This window comes from Alligator sinensis, unplaced genomic scaffold, assembly GCF_000455745.1.
Source record: "Alligator sinensis unplaced genomic scaffold, ASM45574v1 scaffold20_2, whole genome shotgun sequence".
In the NCBI taxonomy this organism is placed as follows: Eukaryota; Metazoa; Chordata; order Crocodylia; family Alligatoridae; genus Alligator; species Alligator sinensis.
The window spans coordinates 2,209,142-2,232,900 of record NW_005842012.1 but is presented as its reverse complement, the minus strand read 5'-3'; the positions used below and the strand labels follow the sequence as shown (position 1 = coordinate 2,232,900).

General features: G+C 42.0%; 1 protein-coding gene across 8 annotated transcripts in view; it reads left to right on the top strand.

The window, feature by feature from the left end:
- Positions 1-23,759, top strand: part of ANGPT1 (angiopoietin 1) — a 274,023-nt gene that overhangs the window by 242,843 nt on the left and 7,421 nt on the right. For 5 of the 8 annotated variants that reach the window (XM_025202019.1, XM_006021942.3, XM_025202021.1 and 2 more), the window contains one exon: positions 19,889-20,019. In XM_025202019.1, the coding sequence (XP_025057804.1) occupies positions 19,889-20,019 (131 nt within the window). Of the gene's footprint in view, positions 1-1,878; positions 3,616-19,888; positions 20,020-23,759 lie in introns of those variants that run through there. The other 3 variants (XR_003093648.1, XM_025202020.1, XR_003093647.1) reach the window with 2 other exon arrangements.

Genomic DNA, 23,759 nt, shown 5'->3' with positions numbered 1-23,759 from the left:
CAGTAATGACTGTCTAGAGCAGTGGGGGGGCAACCTTTTCAGCAGGCATGCCACAAATTAGCCCTGCACCCTCCCCAAGTACCACTCCAAACCCTTTCCCCTGCCTGATCAGCTACTCTGCTTTCTGCTGCAGGCCCTGTTCTCCCTTCCAGATCTGCTGCTCTGCTTTCTGCTTCCTCCACTGTGATCCATACCCAATTTGCTGCTTTGCTTTCTGCTTCCTGCCCTATCTGCTACTGTGCTGCCTGTCCCTTCCGCAATCTGCCATGTGCCACACACACAGGCTGCTTGTGTCACTTGTGCCACAGGTTGGCGACCCCTGATCTAAAAGCTAAAGCTGCCCTTCCTCCCTCTCCCCCTGACAATAAATGTTTTGGGGACAACATGTAGGGGGTGTTCAGTGCTCTTCACTCTACCCTTCCTTGTTCTCATATGGCTTTATTCTTGTACCCTTTAATCATACAATTACAGTAAAATCTCTGTTATCCAGCATCCCCGGGGTAAGGGGATTGCCAGTTATATAAAAACTCAAGTTATCTGAAATAACCCAGCAGGGTTTTCAGATAACATGGAGTGGGTGGGGGTGGTGTGGTGGTGGCCGCATGCAGGGTGGCAACAGCTGTTGCGTGTGAGCTTTCCCCTGCCCTCTCCCTCCATGTCCAGCTAGTGGAGCTGGGGGGGGCGGGGGGAAAGTTACACATGGACCAGCGGTAGCGTGGGGTAGTGGGTGGTTGCAGTGGTCGCCACCTGTGTGCTTTCCCCTGCCCTCCCTCCCCTCCCCCACCATCCTGCAGCCAGCCAGAAACTCCAGTTAATAGAGTGTTCCAGTTGCTGAAGTACCAGATAACAGAGATTTTACTGTAGCATCCACTTATGTGACTGGGATGTGAATATGATGACTAAGGCTGAGAAGTTTTCTTTTCAGTGTTTTACCTTTTGTTGTTTGTTTGTTTGTTTGTTTGGGGTTTTTTGGGGGGGTTGGTGTTTTGTTTTGTTTTTTGGTTGTTTTCTTTCTTTCTTTTTGGTGTGAAATAGCATGGATTTAGGCCCCACATCAATAATGTTAATTTTAGAAATGTTCCCCAAGCACATTATTGAATTAAAGCCACAGAAGTGCTTTCTCTCTCTCTCTCACGCACACATACATTACGCTTACTCCAAAAAAAAAATCAAAATCATGATCAGAATGAGATCATGACATCGTTATATTGTCCTGAACATAACCTTACATTTCAGCAGCTTCCTCATTTGGAAACAATTGACTTTTCTACCAGATCAGTGAAGCAATTGTTTAACATCCTTTTATAATGTGTATAGTTGCCATGAGTTGCATGACAATCAGAAACAAGCTCATTAGACAAGCATACATGTAAAGGGGTTTCTAAATCAAGATTGTACAGGTCCAGTGTTTAGTGTCTGACTGAAAACCCCAATGAAAATATTCCTTAGGAAACAATATTCCAAAAAATGGCTCTATGTTTTCCTTTGGGGTTTATTCAGCGGGAAGTACACATCTCTCGACATGAAGCCCATCATAAATCTTGAAAATCTCATGTAGAACCCAAAATATTTATTTTAATGTGTTATTCATTAAGTTATTTATTTAAATCTTAGTCTGTTGGCAGCTGCAAACTCATTTCATTCCAGCTACAGTATAGCAGTGTTCTAGTGTGATTTGAAAGGGTCATTAGGCCATTAGCACTGGATACATTTCAGAAACAGAATCTGCAAATGCCCAAAGGAACATAATTGTAAAATACAATTACACTATTAGAGTGGAAGAATGTTGTAGTATAAACAGTTCAAAGGAGATTAATGAACCTTAATTTTAGGCCATTTCCAATTATGTCAGTAACGATTAATTTCTCTCAATAATAGTTAACATAGGTGAGACATCATGAGAAGATCCAGGATTTACCAAGTGGGTGCAGCACACTGCCCCTCAGACCATGGTCAGGATGGGGGCAAAGGGTGGCTGCCCCCACTCCCCACCAAAGGGGAGACCAGGTAGCCATGCAAGGAGCAGGTGCATCCTTGCGAACTCTACCTCTGAAGGACATTCTTGCCTATCTGTGAACAAAAAACATAATGTAGCTTTGATGTATTTTCATTTTGCTATTTTGTCAATAGAAATTTCAGGAAATGCTTATTCAATCTGTATAACCTGTTGCATGTTCTATTTAAATCTCCTAATTGTGATTACAGATGACATCTATTTACTTATGCATTTAGGGAAACTATGAAGAATCTTAGGCTTCCATTTAGGGGATGATCTTGTGGGCTGGTGCACATCCTTTGAAGTCCATAGGCCTAATTCTGCACTGCTTTGAACTTGTTTATACTTGTGAAAAAAAAAGATGCCAGTTCAGAATGAGTGTTTTTCTTTCACTTGGCAAAGACCTTGACATAAACTCAACCCATTACAGGAAATTTGTCCTGGCATGTCCAGAATGTATAGAAATTGCCAAGTTTTATTTTGTCCAGACTTTTGGTATTGCAAAAAGAGATATCTCCCTCCTATTTTGCCCTTTTTTCTCTGCTCCAGCCTTCTCACAACTGGCTCTAATGACAAACTCGATAACTTGCTGATACCACAATACAATCCTGTGCTTCTTTTTTTCTGTAGGCAAGCCTGCCTGAGGATTAGGTATCTTGCAGTTTGATTTGTGAGCTGAGATCTTATCATGATCATGTAACTTCACAGAACTAGTCTAATATTAAGGAGCCAGAATCAATTAAACTGCATGTCAGTTGCCATAGTAGAAAATCATCACAAAAAAGGGAACAATGATTTGTTGGCAGGCAGCATGAATGTTTCTGCTGTGTTGTATGTACGATTTATAGCAACTGCTAAGGAATAAAACTTTGTCTTCTGCATCCAGTTGAGGAGAACCAGCACCATCTACAGATTTTTAGCTTCGGTTGAGAGTATATTTTTGTCTTTGAAGCCACTTAAATATTGTGCATTTTAGGCCTGACACAAAACTCATTGAGATCAACATCAGCATTTCTTCTGATCCAACTTAACTTTCATTCAAGATACAAAACCCAATATTGCAATCCTATACATATTCAAAGATGATCCTGTGTTCATTTTCATAGGAATGTGCACTACAGTTTTACAATAGTCTGAATATGGTTTGATTTTTTATATTTGTACAGGCTGTGAAATAAGATACACAGCATAGATAGGATTTTGATGCAAAAAATTATCTTTTAGTTTCCACTGATATGTATTTAATAAAAAATATTACACATTAATAACCCCCACATGCCTCCATTTTAACCAATTATAGAGCATGGCAAAATCATTTCCATTAAAAATTTTTGACCAAAAACATTTCAGAATTTACTTCACAATATCTCCATATTCATAACTGGCTTGGTTAAAGATAGACCTAATATTGCTGAGTATTATTAAAGTGATCTGAAAATTTAGATTTTAAGGCCATGTTTTCAGTTGCTTATACTTTTTCTAAACTATAGCTATTTGGGCTGAAATTTTCTATGCTAGATGGTTGCCCTGGCTGAATTATTTTAGAAAAACCTCAGATTAAATGGTTCTTTTTGAAAAAACATAGCTAGGGAAAAGTACAATATATTACCCCTATTAAAAAAATTATTGCAACTTTGAACTAGAGATTTGAAATTTGTTGGGAATGGCCTTCGTACCAGGGAGGTATGTTTTTGCCATCCCTGCGACAATCCTCCAAAATCTGACCAAGTTACTAGCCTTTGAAAAATCTCCATTTGCACTTGTTCAATGGAGTGAGTTTTCTTCAATTTTGACAGTTGAAGTCTCCAGAAATTCTCTTCTCATTGAGTATACTTTCTGGTGGTGACTATATTGTGCATACACTAGCTACAATGGCATAGTGTGTTCAATCTCTTCTCATTTTCTAGTTTGACAGGAGTGACTTGCTCCCTACTAGAGTACGGTGAAACTGGGTGGGCACAGAGGCTGTGAACCAAGGAAGATGACTGGGATTGTGAGGAAGACAAAGCTGGAAAGGAGAGATAAAGTAGGCAGTGCGAGCCTGCAGGAAGGTGGGGAGGCTGAGACAAGGAACTGGAGGATAAAGAGTGGAGACCAGGAGCTGAGAGAAATGCAATGAAGCCTGAAGATGATTTGGAGTAAAAATTACATAAGGTGCTGGGGTGGGGGACTGAGGTGCTGTGGTGGGGCACAAGAAAAGAGAGACTAGGTGCTAGTAGGTGAGGAGGATGGATGAAGGGACAGATCTAAAAAGTAGCTGTGATATATGAAAAAAACGAGATTGGGTGGGCAAACAGACTGCAGCAAGGAACCAGGGAAATGCAGAGACTGGGGCAAAGAACCAGGAAGAGGTTGTCTGTGCAACCTGAGGAACCTTGAGGAATCTAGAGAGAGAAAGACTAGGACTGGGGAGCTGAGAAGAGAAGCATATCAGACAGAAGTTGGGAAAGGGAACTGGCTGGGAAAGGAAACTTGGAGCGGGCATAGAAGGGGAGAAAACCCTGAAAGAGAGGAATGATTGTAGATTAAACTGTCAGTCTAGGATGGGAAAGTAGGAATGGTGGAATGGTTGGGTAAGGAGACTGGAGTTGGTATGAGAAGACTGAGGAATGGTAAATTATACTGGGACAAGGTTGGGGAAAGACAGGGCTGGGACATGAACATGCATAGGGCAGAAGAAGCCGAGCTTGGGAGGAACAGATTAAGAAGTCTTTATGTACTACATGCTCTACTCCAGCACCTGGAATGGAAACCCAAGATTTCGGTTTCATCATTCATAGTTTCATAGTTTCAGGGTCGGAAGGGACCTAATAGATCTTCTAGCCCGCCCCCCCGCCAGGGCGGGAGAACAACCCAAAAACACAAACAAAACCACTCACCCTAAAAACAAAAACGGGACTCAAATGAGTCCAGCCAGGTAAGTATCCAGCCTCTTCTTAAAGATCCCCAGGGTAGGGGCCAGCACCACCTCCCTTGGAAGTTGGTTCCAGCTCCTAGCCGCCCTGACTGTGAAGTAGTTTTTTCGGATGTCCAATCTGTACCTCCTCTCCATCAACTTGTGCCCATTATTCCTTGTTATGCCAGCAGGGGCTAGGGGAAACAGCGTCTCCCCCAAACCCTTCTGGTTCCCCCTAGTGAGTTTATAGACGGTCACCAGGTCCCCCCTCAGCCTTCTCTTGTGGAGGCTGAATAGGTTCAAGTCCCGCAGTCTCTCACTGTAGGGTCTGCCCTGTTGTCCCCGGATCATGCGGGTGGCCCTCCTCTGGACCCTCTCCATGTTGTCCACATCCCTCCTGAAATGGGGCGCACAGAACTGGACACAATACTCCAGCTGCGGCCTGACCAGCGTCGCATAGAGGGGGAGGATCACCTCCCTGGCTCTACTCGAGATGCACCTGTGGATGCACGACAAGGTCCGGTTAGCCCTGCCAACCATGACCTCGCATTGTCGGCCCATGTTCATCTTGGAGTCAATAATGACACCAAGATCCCTTTCCGCCTCCGTGCTCTCAAGTAGGGAGCTCCCCATCTTATAAGTGTGCTGCTGGTTCCTACTACCCAAGTGCAGCACCCTGCACTTGTCCGTATTGAAACGCATCCTGTTCCTGTCTGCCCACCCCTGTAACCTATCCAGATCCTTCTGCAATCTCTCTCTCCCTGCTAGCGTGCTCACCTCCCCCCAAATTTTGGTGTCATCAGCGAATTTAAACAGGTTGCTCTCCACCCCAACATCAAGATCGCTGATGAAGACATTGAACAGCGCAGGGCCCAGGACCGAGCCCTGAGGGACTCCACTACCCACCTCCCCCCAAGTCGAATATGATCCATCCACCACCACCCTCTGAGTGCGACCCTTCAGCCAATCTGCAATCCATCTGACCGTGTAGGCATCTATGCCACAGTCGCCTAGTTTATTAATTAGGATGGGGTGAGAGACGGTGTCAAAGGCCTTGCTGAAGTCCAGAAAGACTACATCCACCGCGACACCTGCATCCATGGCCTTTGTGACCTGATCATAAAAGGCAATCAGGTTGGTCTGACATGATCTCCCCCTAATAAATCCATGCTGATTGCCCCTGAGCATCATCTCGGATGCCGGCCCATCACAAATGTGCTCCTTGATGATCTTCTCAAAGAGCTTCCCCAGGATTGAGGTAAGACTGACGGGCCTATAATTGCCCGGGTCCTCCCTTTTCCCTTTTTTGAAGATGGGGACCACATTAGCTACCTTCCAATCGTCTGGCACCTGGCCCAAGCACCACGATCGCTCGTAGAGCCGTGCCAGGGGCCCTGCAATAACCCCAGCCAGCTCCCTCAGCACCCTGGGGTGGAGAGCATCCGGACCCGCTGACTTGAACGCGTCCAGCCCCTCCAGAAGCTCTCTAACCCGGTCCTCCCCAACCTGAGGTCTGAAGGCGATCCCCTCGCGTCCGGCTTCTATCACAGCAGGGAAGTCCCGGTCCCTGCACAAGAAAACGGAGGTGAAGAATTGGTTAAAGAGGTCCGCTTTATCCTCTGACGCAACCACCAGATTGCCCCGCATATCCTGCAGGGGCCCCACATTACCCGGCGCCTTCTTCATCCTCCCAATATATTTGAAAAAGGACTTTTTGTTATCCTTAATCCTGGACGCTAATCCGAGCTCTATCTCCGCCTTGGCCTTCCTAACAGCCCGCCTGCAGGCCCGAGCAGAGGAGGTATACTCCTCTTTGGAGATTACACCCCCCTTCCACCGGGCGTACGCCACCCTTTTGGCAAGCAGGCATTCCCGGACACCCTTGGTGAGCCAGGGGGGCTTTTGGACACTCCTGCCCGCCTTGCTTCTTGTCGGGATGAAGCTGGCAAGTATTTGCTGGGCAAGCATTTGCTGGGCAAGTATCTATGAAACCCACTAACATGGGTGGGCTCCACTTCCAGCCAACCCACATCTAAAATTGTCATCAGTTACTTTATCAAAAGGTCTTTCTAGGTGATCTAAAACATTTAACCCTGCCAATGAGCTATGTAGATTTCAATATGATGTCACATGGTAGAATTTAAAAAAATGAGAAAATGACACACCACAAACTACATTAAAAGAATATTATTATACTCAAGAGTTAGGAAATACAAGTTTGCTTAGTTATCTATACAGATATAGTTTGCTTTATGAGACAGTACTGAATTATATGCTCCCCTGCTATTTTTCTAAATGGATCCTTGCCTCCTTCTCCTCCATATTAGAAACCTGCTTTAGATATGAATAAGGATTGTGCAGTAAAGTAGATTTGCCAGTTTGTAGAGGTAAGAAGTTGTGCAGTGAGTGAGGCAGGGGTTTTCAGGGAAAGAAAGGATTGTTTCAAGATTAAGGAATATAAACCTGACTTACTGGAGTCTCTTCTTGCCTTTGCACTGGATTTTTGTGTCATATGCAAGAACTTATCACTTAACCAAACTTTTCACAGGTGATTGCACGTTATGTTTCTCGTTTTCTTGACTTTTAGTCTGATAGCCTTAGCTCTGATTTCCCAAAATGCACAGCTGCTGGAGACAATTTAAGTCAGTGGTAGCTATGCTTTCAATATATAAATTTCTAAAACTCTTAAGTACTCTGAAAAATAATCTTCTAATTGACTCAAACTGGGCACCCAAAACAGTCTAAAATGAGGATAAGCCTACCCTCTTGTCTCATAGAGATGTAATGAATGATGATTATTATCTGTGAATCACTCAGCTATTATAGTGATAAGCACCAGAGAAAAGCCCATGAGGAAATTAATAATTCTGTCTTTAGAGCAGAGTTTGAGTTGTCTGCAGGAAATAAAACATGTAGCTACACATTAACCCATGAGGATAAAACAAAATCCTGTGTAGCTGTCATTAAATGAACACTGTTCACCCTGCGCACTGAATGAGGTAGGGGATCCTATGGAAACATTCTTATGCAATCACATAATAAAAATTGTGTCATAAAATAATATGCACAAACAGGTCAAAGGTTGCACAGACAATCTTAATAAGGACATTGTCGTAACAGCTGAGTGTTGATTTTGCCACCTCAATAATGTTGTTTTAGTATACACTGGTTTTTGTGAGCAAATGATGAAGATGGGCTTTACTCTGTGGCTATAAGGGACAGGATTAGGAGCAATGGGAAGCTGGATTAGGAGCTAAACTGAAGCAGGGAAATTTACATTGGAGATTAGTAGAAACTTTCTGACTATGAGGATGGTCAAGCACTGGAACGGGCTACCTAGAAAAAATGTGGAACCTCCATCCTTGGAAGTTTTCCAGATCAGGTTAGACAGACACTTGATTAGAAAGGTTTAATCAGTGACAACCCAGCCTTGAGCAGGGTCCTAGACTAGATAACCTTGTGAGGTCCCTTTCAGTCCTACCTTCCTGTAAGCCTACATGCATAATTTGCCAATACTATAATTAGCAAAACACCAATCTAAAAATTGGGTGAACTATAGCAATTGTTGGCACAAATAACTTGCTGGTTTTGTTAATAAGGGTCACCAGCATCTGAGAGAGTGTAAATGGAAATATTATTATTAGAATTAGTATTTGAAAGTATCTATAGTGTCTTTTTCTACCCAGGTAGAAATTTAATTCCTTAAAAGTTAATTTTCTAGGATGAGATTTATGAATTATTAATAGAGATATATAATGGAGGGTTGTTAAAAATTACATATGTTTCACTGTATACTTTTCCCACAGCTTTCTTTGTGTGGGGGAATACATGACTGATATGCAGAAGAAACTCACTAGTTTCCACTAAATAATAAAAGACTTGGGCTGGGTGCAGACAGTCAAAAAGCCCAAGGCAGAATCAATCCAATCTATGCATGTTTGTCTAAACTGGATAGATTAGACCTTTAGTGAACCGAACTCATATTTGCTCTTTGATTGGGCGAGGTAGGCAGAAGCCTGCACTGGCTGAGGCCAGAGGGCTGGGGCCACTCCTGACACCTTCCAGCATGCTGCACATTACTGAGGGTACCCGAATGCGGCTGAATGGCTGTGCCATCCCTGATTGGCTGTCAGGCACACACTCCCCCCTCCCCCCCCGACTGCTCTGTCATCTGCCAGGTAGACACTGGAGGGAGGCATGGGGGTCCCTGGGCTTTGTCCAGGGTGGGGACATGGGGGTCCACCCCAGGCAGGACAGAGGCAGGGTAGGGAGCAGGGCTTGTGAGCTGCTGCGGGGAGGTGGTGCCAGTGGCACACCCCACATTCCCAGCCAGCAGGGCACAGAATGTCCTTGTCCTCTCGTGAGCCCCAGGACCCTGCAGTGCAGAAGCTCCAGGAAAGATTTGCAGGGGTTCCCCCACCCCAGAGCCAGCACTGAATTCCTGGCTGAAGCTGCTTCTTTGCAGTTGTGGGGTGCCCCTCCCTGGGAATGGGAGCCCACATCTGCACAGAAGCAGCTTCAGCCAGGAATTTGGCACTGGCTCAGGTCGGGGGGGAGGGTGAGATCCTGTGAGCCCTTCCCAAAGCTGCTGTAGCACAGGGTCCTGGGGCTCTGGACAACACAGGGACACTCTGGACACTGCACTGCAGTGGCTTTGGGAAGGGCTGACAGGTTCTCCCTCCCAGAGCCAGCACTGAATTCCTGGCTGAAGCCACTAATCTACAAAAGTGGGGCTCCTGTTCCCAGGCAGCCATACCCTGCAGGTGCAGAGAAGCAGCTTCAGCTAGGAATTTGGCAGTGGCTGGGGGCACTCTGTGTCCTCCAGCAACCTGGGCCAGGAATGCAGGGTGGTCTGCTGGCCACCGCCTCCCCTCAGCAGCTCGAGCCCCACTCACAATGCCTTGCCTCTGTCCTGCATGCTGCTGACAGACAAAGAGCTCTGGGGTGCAGCAGCTAAGCCATGGCTCCCTGCAGGGGCGGGGAGGGGTTAGGAGGCCCCACAAAGTCTCCTGGGATACCAGCGGATAGCAACATACCTTGATTCATGAGGAGACCTGGCATAGAAGTTAGATAGCCTGGTACAAGCTAGCTCAAGTAAGTCTGATACAACATGGAGTTGGTCTTAGAGCAGGATCTGCATTTTGAAACTGCTTTATGTGCCCTGAACTTCTGTTTTGTTACAGGTATAAACCAGTTTCCAACCACCTAAACTAGAAACAGCGTAGTGCCTGTGCCTAGCCTGAATGTCATGAATTTGACAGTTAATCATAAAATCAGAATGTAACACACATGGCTTAGGATATAATTATTTCTGATAGTCTTTTTGTGGCGTATACCTACATAGTCTTTAATTTATTGACGTGAGTATGCTATTAACTCTTTTTCTTAAAAGTAAAATAATTCCAGCAATTTTATATGCAACTTACAACAAACAGTTAAAATTTAAAATAGTGAAATTCTACTGCATAAGAGTCATACAGGTCAGCTTCTTTCTAATCATAAGAATTTGAGCAAATTTCATATAAAATTTTACCAAGTAACTTTTATAATGAAATCCTCTACATTGATTATACAGAGAAACAATAATTTAAGTAAATCATTTATTAAATGCCATGATGCAGTACAACCTAAGTTTTTGACTCAATACCTGTACAGTAGTCATCACAGTAAAAGCTAGTATATACCATAATGTAATTTATGAGACTTCTATACATAGAGCAGGCAACTTTGGTGGTATTTAGCAAATATTGACAATTATAGGCAGATTATAGACTTCTAATATAGGAGAAAATATAAGTAAAGTGTAATAGGTAGACAAGGCTCTTTGGGTAAATGTGAAATTGTTTACTAAACCAACTAAATAGTTGGAAAAATTGTTCTTTGCAAGATTTCAGGCACAAGAACAATTTTCCAACTATTTAGTTGGTCTTATAAAAGATAATCACATTTACCCAAAGATCTTTGTCTGCCTATGTCCTCAGACCAACACGGCTACAACCAACACCTCCAAACTAAAGTGTAAGTCATTTGAATGCCCCTATAGCTGTAAGGTGTTTGTATGTTTCAACTAAATCATTTAGTAAAACTATTTTGAACCATAGGCTTACTTTGAATGGTCTAATTATACTTCAAACCTCACTACATTTATTTTTTCTCTGGGTCTCATCCAGATTTCTGAAGTAGGATTAGGCCACCTACAAGTGAGGACGAGCCTAATCTAATACTCTTCAAAATGAGTGGTATTTTTTTTCTGTTGGTGGTAGTAATAATAAGCAAACCTCAAAAGGTTCACAAGTTCAAGAATGATAAGCATCAGAATGTCTGGCTACTTATCCACACTTCAGAAACTTTTCAAACACGGGTTTCTCTTGAAATTCCCCATAGTTTTATGTTGAAAACCCTTTGAGAATACTTTTTGGCATTTCTATATCTGTGTCCAGCCAAAACTGGAAAGTGTAAAGGGGCAGAAGGGAAAAAATGTATATTTAAAGTTAACCAAATTGCTTCAGGATTGGCTTTGTTTGAGTTCTAGGCAAATGTTCAGATCAGTTTTAGGTTTTTTTGTAGCTAGTTATCCATCCTTAGTTCTATCGAAATAATGGCATTATCGTCTTAGTTTATTTATCTGGTTCTTACATCTCTAATTAGAGTATTGTTTATCTACAATTTCCTGAAGCTGAAAATGCACAAAGTCCCCTTACCTTATAAGGTAGTTTAGCTTGTATTTCCTAGTACTACATTAGGGCAAAAACTGTCATTTCTGCAGAAACAGAAAGTCCATGAAGATAATTAACACTGATTAGTACAATCAGTCTGATTTTTTCCCCCTACAAAAAAAATTAAATTATTCCACAAAGGTAGGAGGGAAAACTGAAAACCCAAACCCAAAGACTTCTTTGAGGTATTTTGAGGTATTTTGTTTAGCCAATTTTCCATTGAAAAACAGTTCTACGGTTCAGGCTGTCCAGCCCATACATTTCCTTAGGGCATGGGGATTGAGTTCTGTTCTCCAGACAAATATAATTGTAATTGTCCTTTTTCAAAATAGAACATCAGTATTTCAAGTGCCAGTTCAAACAGATCATCTTTGAACTTAGCAGCACATTGTACTACAATGATTATTTTGTGACATCTCTGCTGTAGCTTGTAGTACAAGCTGTAGTACAAGCATACATCTGCTTCTTCATAATCCAGAATAAACATCATCTTGTATAAGCAATGACAAAGCTACTCCAGTGTACATACAACAATATAACAGGCCATATAGTTTGTGGTAAAACAGTTGGCTGATAAATGAACTGGAAGCTAACAACTATTTAAAGTTACCATATTTAATCAAAGAGAAGGCAACCCTGATTATGTGATGACCTCCTAATAAATAAACTCTGTTTATAGAAAACTTAAAATGTTATAATTTTCCAGGTATAGAGCCTAATTATTAGAAGTTTGCCTTGAATTTGTCCCTTTCCCACTGCTATGACCCTTTGCTTTCTGCAAATTTTCCTCCTGGCTAGGCCCCACCAGAGTTAACAGCATTTCAAGCCATGGTGACCCCACAGCTCAGTACTGCTTAATATATGTGTGTGTACTACAGATACTCCTCACAAAGGATCCATGTGTTAATTAGCCCCCACTAATGACTGGAGCCAGGTGTTCTTGTCACAAGTCCTGGGATACTCCAAAAATATATATGCAGATAAGGTGCAGGGCAGCTTGGTCCAGCTTCACCTCATGGAGGGTGGGTCCACACTAATCATATGCACCAGGCTAAGAGAGGGGCCAACAGAGGGGTTCTAGATAAATTGTATGTAATGTTGTGGCTCACCATGATTTGAAAAATGAGGACTGTGTTTAATGGGCACTACCATACAAATGCAGTCAGTACTAAGCATGACTACAAAGCCATGGCCCCCATTGGACAGACATGCCTTTGGGAACCATCACAAGAATAGGTTAGCATAGCCATCTGAATATTAATGTAGCCCTTCTTGTAGCAGTGTTCCCACCAGCATATTTGTCCAATGTGGGCCATGTGTTTTATAGTCATGCTCATTTTTGGGTGCACTTAATAAACTTTATAGTTGGTTTTCATTGCTGAGCACATGCTGCTTTCAGCAGTAGTTAATGACAGACAGGATGCATCTACCTGAGAAATTTTATGCACAGTTGACTAATTAACTACATAGTAAACAACTCAGCATGCACATGTGCATCCCAATTAGGGCACACAAAATTAATAAACTCCACAGCAGGGTAGTACTTGTAAATAATACAAGTACTACCCTGCTGTGAGGTTTCTTAATACTGCAAGTAATACCCTGCTGCAGAATTTTTTTGTGCGCAGCAGCACACATGTAGACACTGACCAGATGGCTGGGGTATGAGGCTGCTTCAATGCCGGGGCTGCGTGTTGGCTAGCCCCATAATAAAGCACCCTTGTGCCCAGTCAGAGCAGCACCACCCCTCCCCACTCCCCGCCCCCGCCAGCCAGGCCTGCTGCAACCCAGGTCAGTATGCTGCGGTCTGGGCACACATGCGTGTGCACACCTGGGAGCTCCCCAGGAACAATAAACTGGAGCGCAATAAGCTCTACAATGTATTGCTGGCCCTTAATGGATGTATAGATGCACCCACAATGTATTTAATGAGATTGTGTTGCCTGTGATTATAAAATGAACTTTTTTCCCTATGCCAGTTGTGTGTGGGGGGAGGGGGGAGATGGGACGACGATTTAAGTAAATACAGTGGCCTTGAGCACTATCAATAGGTTAAACTGACTACCTAAAACAGGCTGTAGCTGGACTAAGAAGACATATGGCTCAACCTCAACCTCTCACCTTCCATCAAATGTTGCTCAGGGCAAGAATAAAAGGTCTGCCTTTAGTATCCTCCTGCTGGTCATCTTGCTGTGTTTCTGTAACTTAACTTTTTTCACATCTGGGCTCTTCTGCACTTTTTGTTCAACACGCAACTTGCAGGACCATTGGCTGCTTTTTTTCTGTCTGATCCCTAACTTTTTCTTGAGTGGCCCTACCAGGAGTTGTAACTCCTGCAGATCTAGCTTCCCCACAACACCAACCTGAAGTCCTAAAGGGAAGATACAGCCATATAATGCTTGATGTCCAGTTTACAGTATGCCTTTAACAAATGTGACAGTAAAGGTGTAAATACAATATTATGATTGCACATTGACACGCCCATGCATTACATTACCTTTTTACCCTTGGCAAGAACAGACATTTTCAGGGGCGGATCCATGGGAGTTGTGGTTGCTCCCATCCCTTGATTCCTTCTCTACTTAAACTTTAAAACCAACTGCTCAGGAAGGTTAGAGGCATTTCTATTCAGGCAGTGCTGGGTGAATTAATTGACTTCATGATGCATTATTACCTCCCTGATCGTTGCTAATCTCTCTCCACTCCACAAGTGTTAATTAACCTCTCTCCTTTTTCAAGGTCTTGATATTCCATTATTCAGTATGGCCTCTGAATTTCAAAACAGAGAAATAGTGAGAATTTTTAGTGGGAAAACTTAATGCTAAAGGTTTTAAGCAAAATCTTCAGGTTCTCTGGATACCTGCTATGTTACATTTCATTGTGTGTTTTGCAAACTTCTTACCCTGTCCTCTATAACAACAGCTTTACCCTCAGTGACTATTTACATTTTATCTTCTGCTGTTAAGCTGTTGTATGATGTCTCGGCTGGAGGGTGTTATTACTATTCAGACCCAGCTGTTGCTATTTTTGAGACTCCATGAGGTTTGGTAATATATGAAAGACGTATGCAGACACTAAAAAACTTAACACTGAACTGTTGACATTTTATATCCTTCAGGGTATAAGGATTGTTCCAGTTTTATATAACACTCATTGATAAAGAAACACTTTATTAATTATTAAATAAATCAACAAAATTGTTTTTTAGGGGGAACCTGAAATTAAGAACCCAAGTTTCTCTCCAAGTATGTGTAACTTCTTGTTGTGACAAATAACAAAAACAGACCCAGGAGTCTGTCACTGGCTCACTAAAATAGTTAAGATTCAGGCACATTGTAGAGTGAGGTTGATTGTTTCTCTCTTTCTCTCTAAATGTTGCGTGTTTGATTATGGACAGAATTCGATTATGCTGTGTGCAACTAAATGGCATTTTCCCAGGTTCCCATGTTATACTTCAGCATTTACATGTAGTTTTGATTTTTTTTCCTTTGCAGTAGGAATGCATAAGTTCATGAATATATACTGAGCACATTCAGTAGGTTATGCACTGGCCAGGTGGCTATGTGGCTACATACACAAGTATATTTACGTTAGGCCCAGAAAAAATGAGGAAATGGAGTATACTCCTCCATGTTTTACCCCAAAAGCTGTGTAGTTAGAGCACTCACCAAGATACAAGTGCTCTAGGTTCTAGGACAACCCCCACCATCCCCAAAAAGGATTTGAACTTGAATGTCTCTTGCTTTCAGGTCTCATACTCTAACCAGCAGCCCACAAGCAAAGGTTCAGCTATTTGGCAAAAAAAAAGCCAAGATAGTCTTGTAACCACAGGTCACAAGTTAGGCATTGCCTCTTCTTGAATCTGTCCCTCCAACCCTCGCTTGTTCAGCCAAGCAAGGATGAGCTCTGAAGCCAGAAGGAAGAAAACAAGGCAGAGGGTGTGGGGGGCTCAGCAAGATAGATGTACTTCTGAAGAGCTGAATGTATTAACTTCTAATCTGAACGGTTGATCCCAAATGGGCATGAACTTCCCAATTGAACTGCTTTCCATTAATTTTATTCAGTGACTATTAAATGCCAGGTGCAGTGGCTAAGCTTCAGAGGAGCACTAAAAAAAGTCTGTCCTGCTTGTTGCCTAGTGGTTAAAGCAGTGTGCTGGGCAGTCAAGATGATGCCCATTAAAACCCTCTGTGGGGGGTGACAGACCTGAGTGCCCTAACCACTTAGCTATTGGGACTGAAATATGGGAGGCCCCTCCCTGCCTCTGTCCAGCACTTGCTAGTCATGGTTTTCTGTCCAACTACAATTTAGTGACTCATGGGCAAACATGGGAGTGCACACATAGTCAGATACTTGTTTGTAAGTGCATGCTCAGTGTATATGTGTACCTTTATGCATCAATACTACATGTGTACTTGAAGGTGACTGATAGAAATGCAGACTGCACATATGTGCCAAAAGTTCACTTACGCAACTGGAAAATTATCATTTAAGTGCATAAAGGATATTAGAATTCAGCTCACAGTGTACGCTGCTGACATACAACCCTGGATACAAAATACATCAATCTATGGTAATTAATATAGTGGATGCTGGAATGGAAGCAGTAGCTATCAACTAGATGAGTGTTTCTCAATCATTTTGGCTCTGTTACCAAACCCTGCCTTCAGCTAGATCCCTGGCTCACTTATTCTCAGCGTATCTGACAGCCTTCTCCTCCCTAGTCCCAGTCCCAGTCCTACATCCTGCTTCTTTCGTGTTCTTTTGCCAGGCATTAGCAGAGGCATACAAACTGGCTTTGCTTGCACTAGCCCCCAAACAGAAGCAACATCACTGCATTCACGTAGCACTGCCCATGGGTTAATTAGCTGTGCTGCTCAGCAGTCAACCAGTGGAGATTTACTAGATGTAGAAGCAGCAAACAATTAAATGGATGAAGGCCTACCTCCAGCTCACTACTGCTGGCCAGACAGCCAAGATTTACCCTTATTTCTGAGCATAATAAATAAATGTTTTATAGGCAAACACTGTAGGAGAAAGCATTTCCATGATAGTTAATGACAGTAAACACACAGGCTGTTCTGCTATATGGCTTTTTGCTTTATTTATTCCAGAGGGGGTTATTTTTAAAAGCACATTTTTTATGTCACAATCCTTATTAACTCTGGTTCCAAAAGTGTAGAACTAAATACAAGTCCTTTAAAGGGAAGTTGAGTTTGGCATTGTCCGGGGTTCAGAAGTTAATCTCAAGAAACAGGCTGTGGCTGCAATACAGTTCGGGTGAAGAATATGAGATGACCTAATCACTTGAAACAGTGCAATTTGTGGAATGAAGTTGAAATGACTTTTCATATTGCTCTGCAGATGTTTGAATAACACCATATAGCTCTAGGCTTTCCATACAGTATACTTTATTTTAGTTTAAAGGGACTGAAGTTAGTTAGAATGCATCACACAGAAGGAACCATGAAAAGCAAAACATGTTTAGGATGCATCCTCTCCTTAGCTGTTCTGTTTATATAGCCCCCTAAGCTATATAACTCATGTGGAAAAAAATGCTTAAGTGGTTTTCAAATGTCATTCTATACAATAAGTGAGCATTTTGGAATGGTGAGTTGTGCTGTTTCATTTTGTTTAGTATCTTTTCTTTTTTGAGCACCTAGAAAAGTTAGTCTAGATGGGTGATAAAAATAAAGGTTAGATATTACATAATTATGATAACGTCTCTAAATCAGTGGCTTTCAAAGTGTGGTGCTGATATCCCTGGGGGATATGCAATGCTTTGCCAAGGGGGTATGTGCCTAAATGTTAATGGCAGCAGTGCATCTTCTGTTTGGTCAATACACAGTGAGTAATGGTATTGATACCAGGAATGACCATGCAGAGACACAGCTGATATAGCGGGTATGAGCAGCAATATTTTGTAGACATAGAAGTCTACAGCCAAAAAAAAATTGAAAAAAAACACGGCTCTGGATGACTGCTGATAGTTCATTGTCTTCTTCATGACAGGCTTGGAATGTTATAAGAAAGCCAAATCTAAGCAATTCACCTATAGATTCATTGCTTTCTCTGGTTGCTGTTTCACTGCCATGTCTAATAATATTGTCATTTCTATTTTAATAACATTATATAGCCACGTATGGTAGTTGTGTTGTTATCTTAGGCCAGCATGGCGTGAAGCCCCTGATCTTTTGCTCAACCCACCCAACTAGTGAGCAAGGCTGCAAGCTTTGGTCTTCAGAAATGTCCCTCTATGAGCATGTAAGCATGAAGAGAACATAATTCTAGCATTGCCTTTTGAAGATGGAAAGAGTTATGTAAACAATAAGAATTATAATGCAGAGGTTGTATATTCAAACATGCTGAAGTGAATTTGTGGGAGAGGTCAAAGAGACTGGTATCTCAAGTCACTGAGAGCCAGCTTCCATTTGGTCACATAGGGTGCATCTACATATACAATTAATGTGCAGCAATAAACTCAAGTGCATATCTTGCTGTTTATTGCTTCCAGGTGCCACGTTTGAATCTGCGCCCAGGACCATAACTGGAGTATGAGGCTGGGGCCAACAAGCAGCCCCCACATTAAAGCACCCTCATGCCCCAGCCAGCCCCATCAGCATCTAGACAGGCATTGCTACAGAGTAAAAATCTCTGCTGTAGGATAGTACTTGCGTACAAGTACTAACCTGCTGTGGAGTTAATTAGTTTACTCCATCCTAATAGTGTTGCACATGTAGATACTGAGCTATTTACTGGGGAGCTAATTAGGCAATTCTGCAGTAAACGCCTTGTGTAGATGTACCTGTAGATATCTAAACAGGATTTAGGAAGAATTAAGTTATCTAACTTTTAAAGAGCAAGTCACAAGCCTCAAGGGGGCCCCTAAATTCAGGTGTCAGCTCCATTTTGGACTGTCAGGTTATCTGTACTTTGGCTTCTGTGTATATTCAGAAATTATCCAACCTGAACACCTAAGGATCTAGGTCTAAGGCCCCTTCTAATCCAGATTTTCACTAGGGACTCAGGGAGGGGGAGACGTTCCTGGGGGAACAAGACCAACTGGTTGTTAGCAAGAACACATTGCTAACACTGAGGTCAGCTGAAACATGCTGGTAGCAGTGGTGCTGGTACCTATATTTTACATAGTGCCCTAAGAAGTTGCAGAGCTGTGTTCTAAACCTCTCTCTACTTCAGTCTATTTAAAACTACAGTCCCATTTCACAGGAGAGTTCCCTAATCACCAAGCTGTTGAATAGTTGGGGAGGGTGAGGGAAATTTTGAAAAGGTGGGGATGCAGATAGTTGGGTGCATCATTCCATATAAAAACCGCATGTATTGTCCTCCAGTTAAAACTAAACTAGAAGGTTTACTAATATTCTGAGGGCCTAGGGCTGTATTACTTAGTTTAAGATTGAAGCAAAAACAAATATCATTTGATTGGTATGGTTTAAAATAATCTGTGGGGCTGTGAAATAGGAGCTTCATTACCAGAAGCAGGTAACAGACAGCAGAATTGCAGAACAAAGGATGGCTTGTTTGGTGGAACATCGAGGCCATTAAAAAGAAGAGGGGGTCATTAACATCTGTGGACTGAGCAGTTTAGAAGGTATCCAGTAGATTATAATGAGCCATGAAGTCAAGTGACTCCCTCAGCATTGCCTGACTAAAAATGCTGCTGCAACTGCCGAGTAGCTGGTTTAAATGTTGGGTGCATCAGAAATCAAAGAGAGGGGGTATAAGTGCTCCATGCACTGCCCCTGGATCTACCCCTGGATATAATCCAGGAGTCACACGGGAAAGCCTAGTAGAGGTCTCAGGCTAATTCACTGGATCATCCTTCCAATTTTTATAGAAAATTCCTTGAGATTGGTAGCACTAAGGGACGTATTCCCAACAAATATTTTGTGCCATGTTAAAATTAACAATTTACTTATTGAAATACAGATTCTGTCACCCAGTTTTCCCTCATTGGACTTACTCTTGCTAACTTCCTCCATGTTTATCGCTAGACTCACTTTTTCACAGTTTAAATGACTTATGCTTACTTTGTTCAATGACAGAAATTTCACCCTGGTGAAGATATATTAAAACATCCTGAATTTCCTCAATTTACATCTGAAACAGCAAACTAATTGAGCCAGAGCCCAAGACATTTCTGAGGTTTCAGTAATTTTCCTTGTGTACATCACTATAAAAGGCAAGCCCAGCATGAAAGGAGACCTGAATCATTTAAATGTTACTCTTGGTGACACAGATTATTTTCTCTTACTGTTTTAGGCTGTATCTAAAAGGGCATACAGGAACAGCTGGAAAACAGAGTAGCCTGATCTTACATGGTGCTGAATTCAGTACTAAAGATGCTGACAATGACAACTGCATGTGCAAATGTGCCCTCATGCTAACAGGAGGTAAGCATAGTTATGTGAAGACATTCAGTAAATGAACTGTATTTTGCTTTGTATTTCCATGTTGATAATGATGAAGCTATGGTGAGGAAGAAGGAAATAGCTCAACATGTAGAGTGTTCCATTCTTAGTGGTTGCCTATGCTATGCCACTCTGAACTAGTTAGTCTCTAAAGTGCTACCTTGCCCTACTTCCAGCCTGACTTCAGATTAGTATGGCTAACCATCCCCTTATAAGTGAGTGTTAGTCTGAAGTTAGGTAGAAGGCAGGGAAATGTTGTTTAGTCTATAAGGGTATCTTTACATTGTGCTCTGGGATGCGTGGGGGGGAGGGGGGCCTGCTTTAATTATAGTGGCTCCAATTAAAGCGCCCATAGCGTCACATGTATTCAGTGTTACAGCATCACATGTATTCAGTGTAATAAGCTTTGTTAAAGTGCCCCACTGCCATTCTGAAGCACAGGGATGCTGAATACATGTGAAGCAGAGGCTCCAGCAGACTTGGTTAATTGAATCTGCTCTGACGTGTACTTTAGCACATGTCGGAGCAGACGTGTATAGACACCCTAAGGTGCTAACTTGCCCTGCCTTCCACTCTTGTAGTGATGGAGAGAACAATACCAGTATAACTGCATTTGCACTATCATAATTTGCTGCTTTAATAAAGCCAGTACAATTAAAGCATTATTGCTTTTGTGTGTAATTAAGCCCCAAAAGAACAGTGAGAGAGGAAAGGAGAGGAGGAAAAAATGGGGAAAGTAAAGCAGAGAAGAGGTAACAACTTAAAGCACAAGGGAAAATGGAACATCAACATATTATAATAACATTTATGTCACTTGTGTGTGTCTCTACACATGGTTGGAACCGGGGAGCAGATTCAGAATTCATGTTTCCCCAACCCCAGGGCACTATGCACGCTCTCCCTGGTCTAGTGTTTATTCCAGATTCTTAAAAGCATTTCCAAGTAACATATTTTGTGATTTATATGTACCTGATTGCAAAAAACCTCTGCAGCTGCAAAAATGCTGTCTTTAATAGCTTACAGGTTTTGAAGGCCAAAAATAATCAGTAACTTTTCTCATCTCCTGCATAGGACAGACCATATAATCTTATTTACTCTCTTTCTCATTTCTCCAGAAAGGATTTTCCTCGTAGTTGGTAAATTTATAAATTGGTATTTTGAAGAAATTAGCTCAGACACTCTGGCTTGAGGTCATTTGCTCTTGCCAGTCCAGGCCAGATGTACATGTGCCTTTCCAGATAATACCCACTGACAATAGCGAGACTTTCAGTAGCTGGGACTCACCCACATGCTCAGTGCATGCCCAGTCCACATGAGCTGTATTCTTTCCCAACTAGCTAGAAATACTCAACAGTGGAGGAGGTTAGAAGATGCTGACACCCAAAGGAAACAAGGCTTACATTTAAATTAAAGAGCAGGGTCTACCATGCCTTAATTTCTCCCCCTTGTTCATGTAATAGAAAAACTCAAGCAGGAGAACATCCTTCAATGGACAAATAACCAGAAGGCCTCCTATTTCTGCAGCAAACAGTTTTGAAGTTCACTGATTGTCCAGCAGCAAATCAGTGATCAGGAGATGACAGAGTTGACTGTAATAAAAAGTGCAAATCATCCCATCGGTGATTCAGAGTCCAGCAAGGACTTCCAGACTAGGGTTGCCTTGACTGTAAGCCTAGGTGTTAGAATTTACTCCATACTCCATCTCCCTGGCAGCTGCCTCAGGGAACTTGGAAGGGTTTTGTTTGGTTGGCTGTCCTGGCTTGTGTGACAGGTTAGTTATCTCTAATAAGTCTGCTGTACAGCTGTCCCTCCACAGAAACCACATACTGGTATATTCTGCTATGCTCAGCCCATCCATTAACAGGAAAATCTCAATAGCATGTCAATATATTGGATGAGCAAAGGAAAAGGGAGTAGAAAGGAGAACTGTGCAAGTCTAAGTCAAGTATTAAGAGGAACATGTCAAGCAAACATGCAAATAGATTCAACTGAATCTTCAGGGATATATATTTTCATTAGTTGTGTGACTAGGGCTATTTGAGTAATTTATGGTTTTATAAGAAGGCCAAGACCTTAAACTCACTAATTGCTTGGTCTTTTTTTTAGTTTCTAAATATTTCCCCTGTTAATTTCCTCCTTACATGTTCTACTGTGTTTGCTCCAGAAGGTTGTCTTTTTTACTCTTTGAGAAATATCAACAGCTGTCTTAAAACCCCCCAAATTGTTTATTAGGTTGATTCCAATTTTATGTCACAACAAAATGCTGATTAGGAAAAGTGACTGTGATAAAAGTTTGTGAAAAAAGTCCTTCAGAAATAAGTATTCTCCTATACAGCATGTTGTCAGGCCTCCTGTTGGTTTTGGCAGCACCACAGATAACCCTTCAATTATGACTCATCTGAAATCTACCAGCACGTTTGCATCCATCTTGACAATGCTGAAAATCCCATAATCTCTGCAAGGTAAACTGGATATATTTGTCAGGAATAATGATCGAGATAAATTATAACCCCTGATTGTGTTAACGTTTATAGGTGAGACTGAAAACCAAACACACATTTCCATCAGTGATCTTATTAATCGTCATTTTCCATTTGATCCTCATCAAAACTTCTATTCCTAGAAAGATTAAATATGTGAGGAGGAAGGGGGAGGAGAGAGAATACTATTCAGTAGCCTCATTAGAAAAAAACCTTTTCTTTAGACTGCATGTGCTGTTGTAGACAAAAGCTGTATTTTAAGCCTTAAAGTTGCTTGTAAAGAAAGATTTTCAAAGGCATAAATGGGAGTTTGATGCTCAAGTCCTGTTACATTAAAAGCCAACTGGATGTCTAGTCACCAATTGTGCCTGAAGTGATCTCTCTTCATGCCCCATAGCTTACTTGGGTGGAAGGCAGAAGCATATGTATTTAAAGTACACTTACTGAAGATTAACAATAATCATTCATTTCTAGCACATTTGTAAAGCACTTGGGCCCAGATCCTAAAAAATTCTATTCCCACTGAGCCTCTATGCTCTATTTGCACAGTAGTTACTAGGTTGACTCTTCTACTATAGATCAGGTTTTCTTTACCTTAATTTGTTGTAACATAAGTCCTTCATTATACTACCTGTTACTGAAACAGGCCCGCCACAATCCATAGGGTATTTGTTTGCAAAGGGTATTGTTGTATGATTTCTATCACTTTTCCCATTTCACAGTTATACCAGCCCTGGAGGAATAAAGCTTCCACAGATGTATAGTTTCTCACATTAAGAAGCTGACTGAGAGGTTGAGATCACACATAAGCACATACTTTGTTCCAGAGAAGAGCAGAGAATCAGGAAAATAGGACTGGGATAAACCTTAAGAGCGTATCTTTTCCAACTCCCTGCTCAGAGCAGAGTCCTCCTTATCGGTATTATTCCAGACAAATGTTTGGCCAACCTCACCTTAAAAGCTGCCAGTGACAGATCTCTGACTCTTTTCCAGTGCATAAACACTCTCGTAATCAGGAATTATTTTCCTATTACCCACAGTACATTTTTCTTGTTGCAATTTAAAGTCCCGTTTTTTGTCTAGTAGACACAGAGAAAAATTGATTGCCATCATCTTTATAACCACCATTTCTGTGTTGGACGACTATTATCTTAACCCATACAATTCCCAATCAATTTTCTGGTTCTGTAGATGAAATAATCCAATTCCTCCATGCTTTCCTCCTATACCATGTTTTTTGGA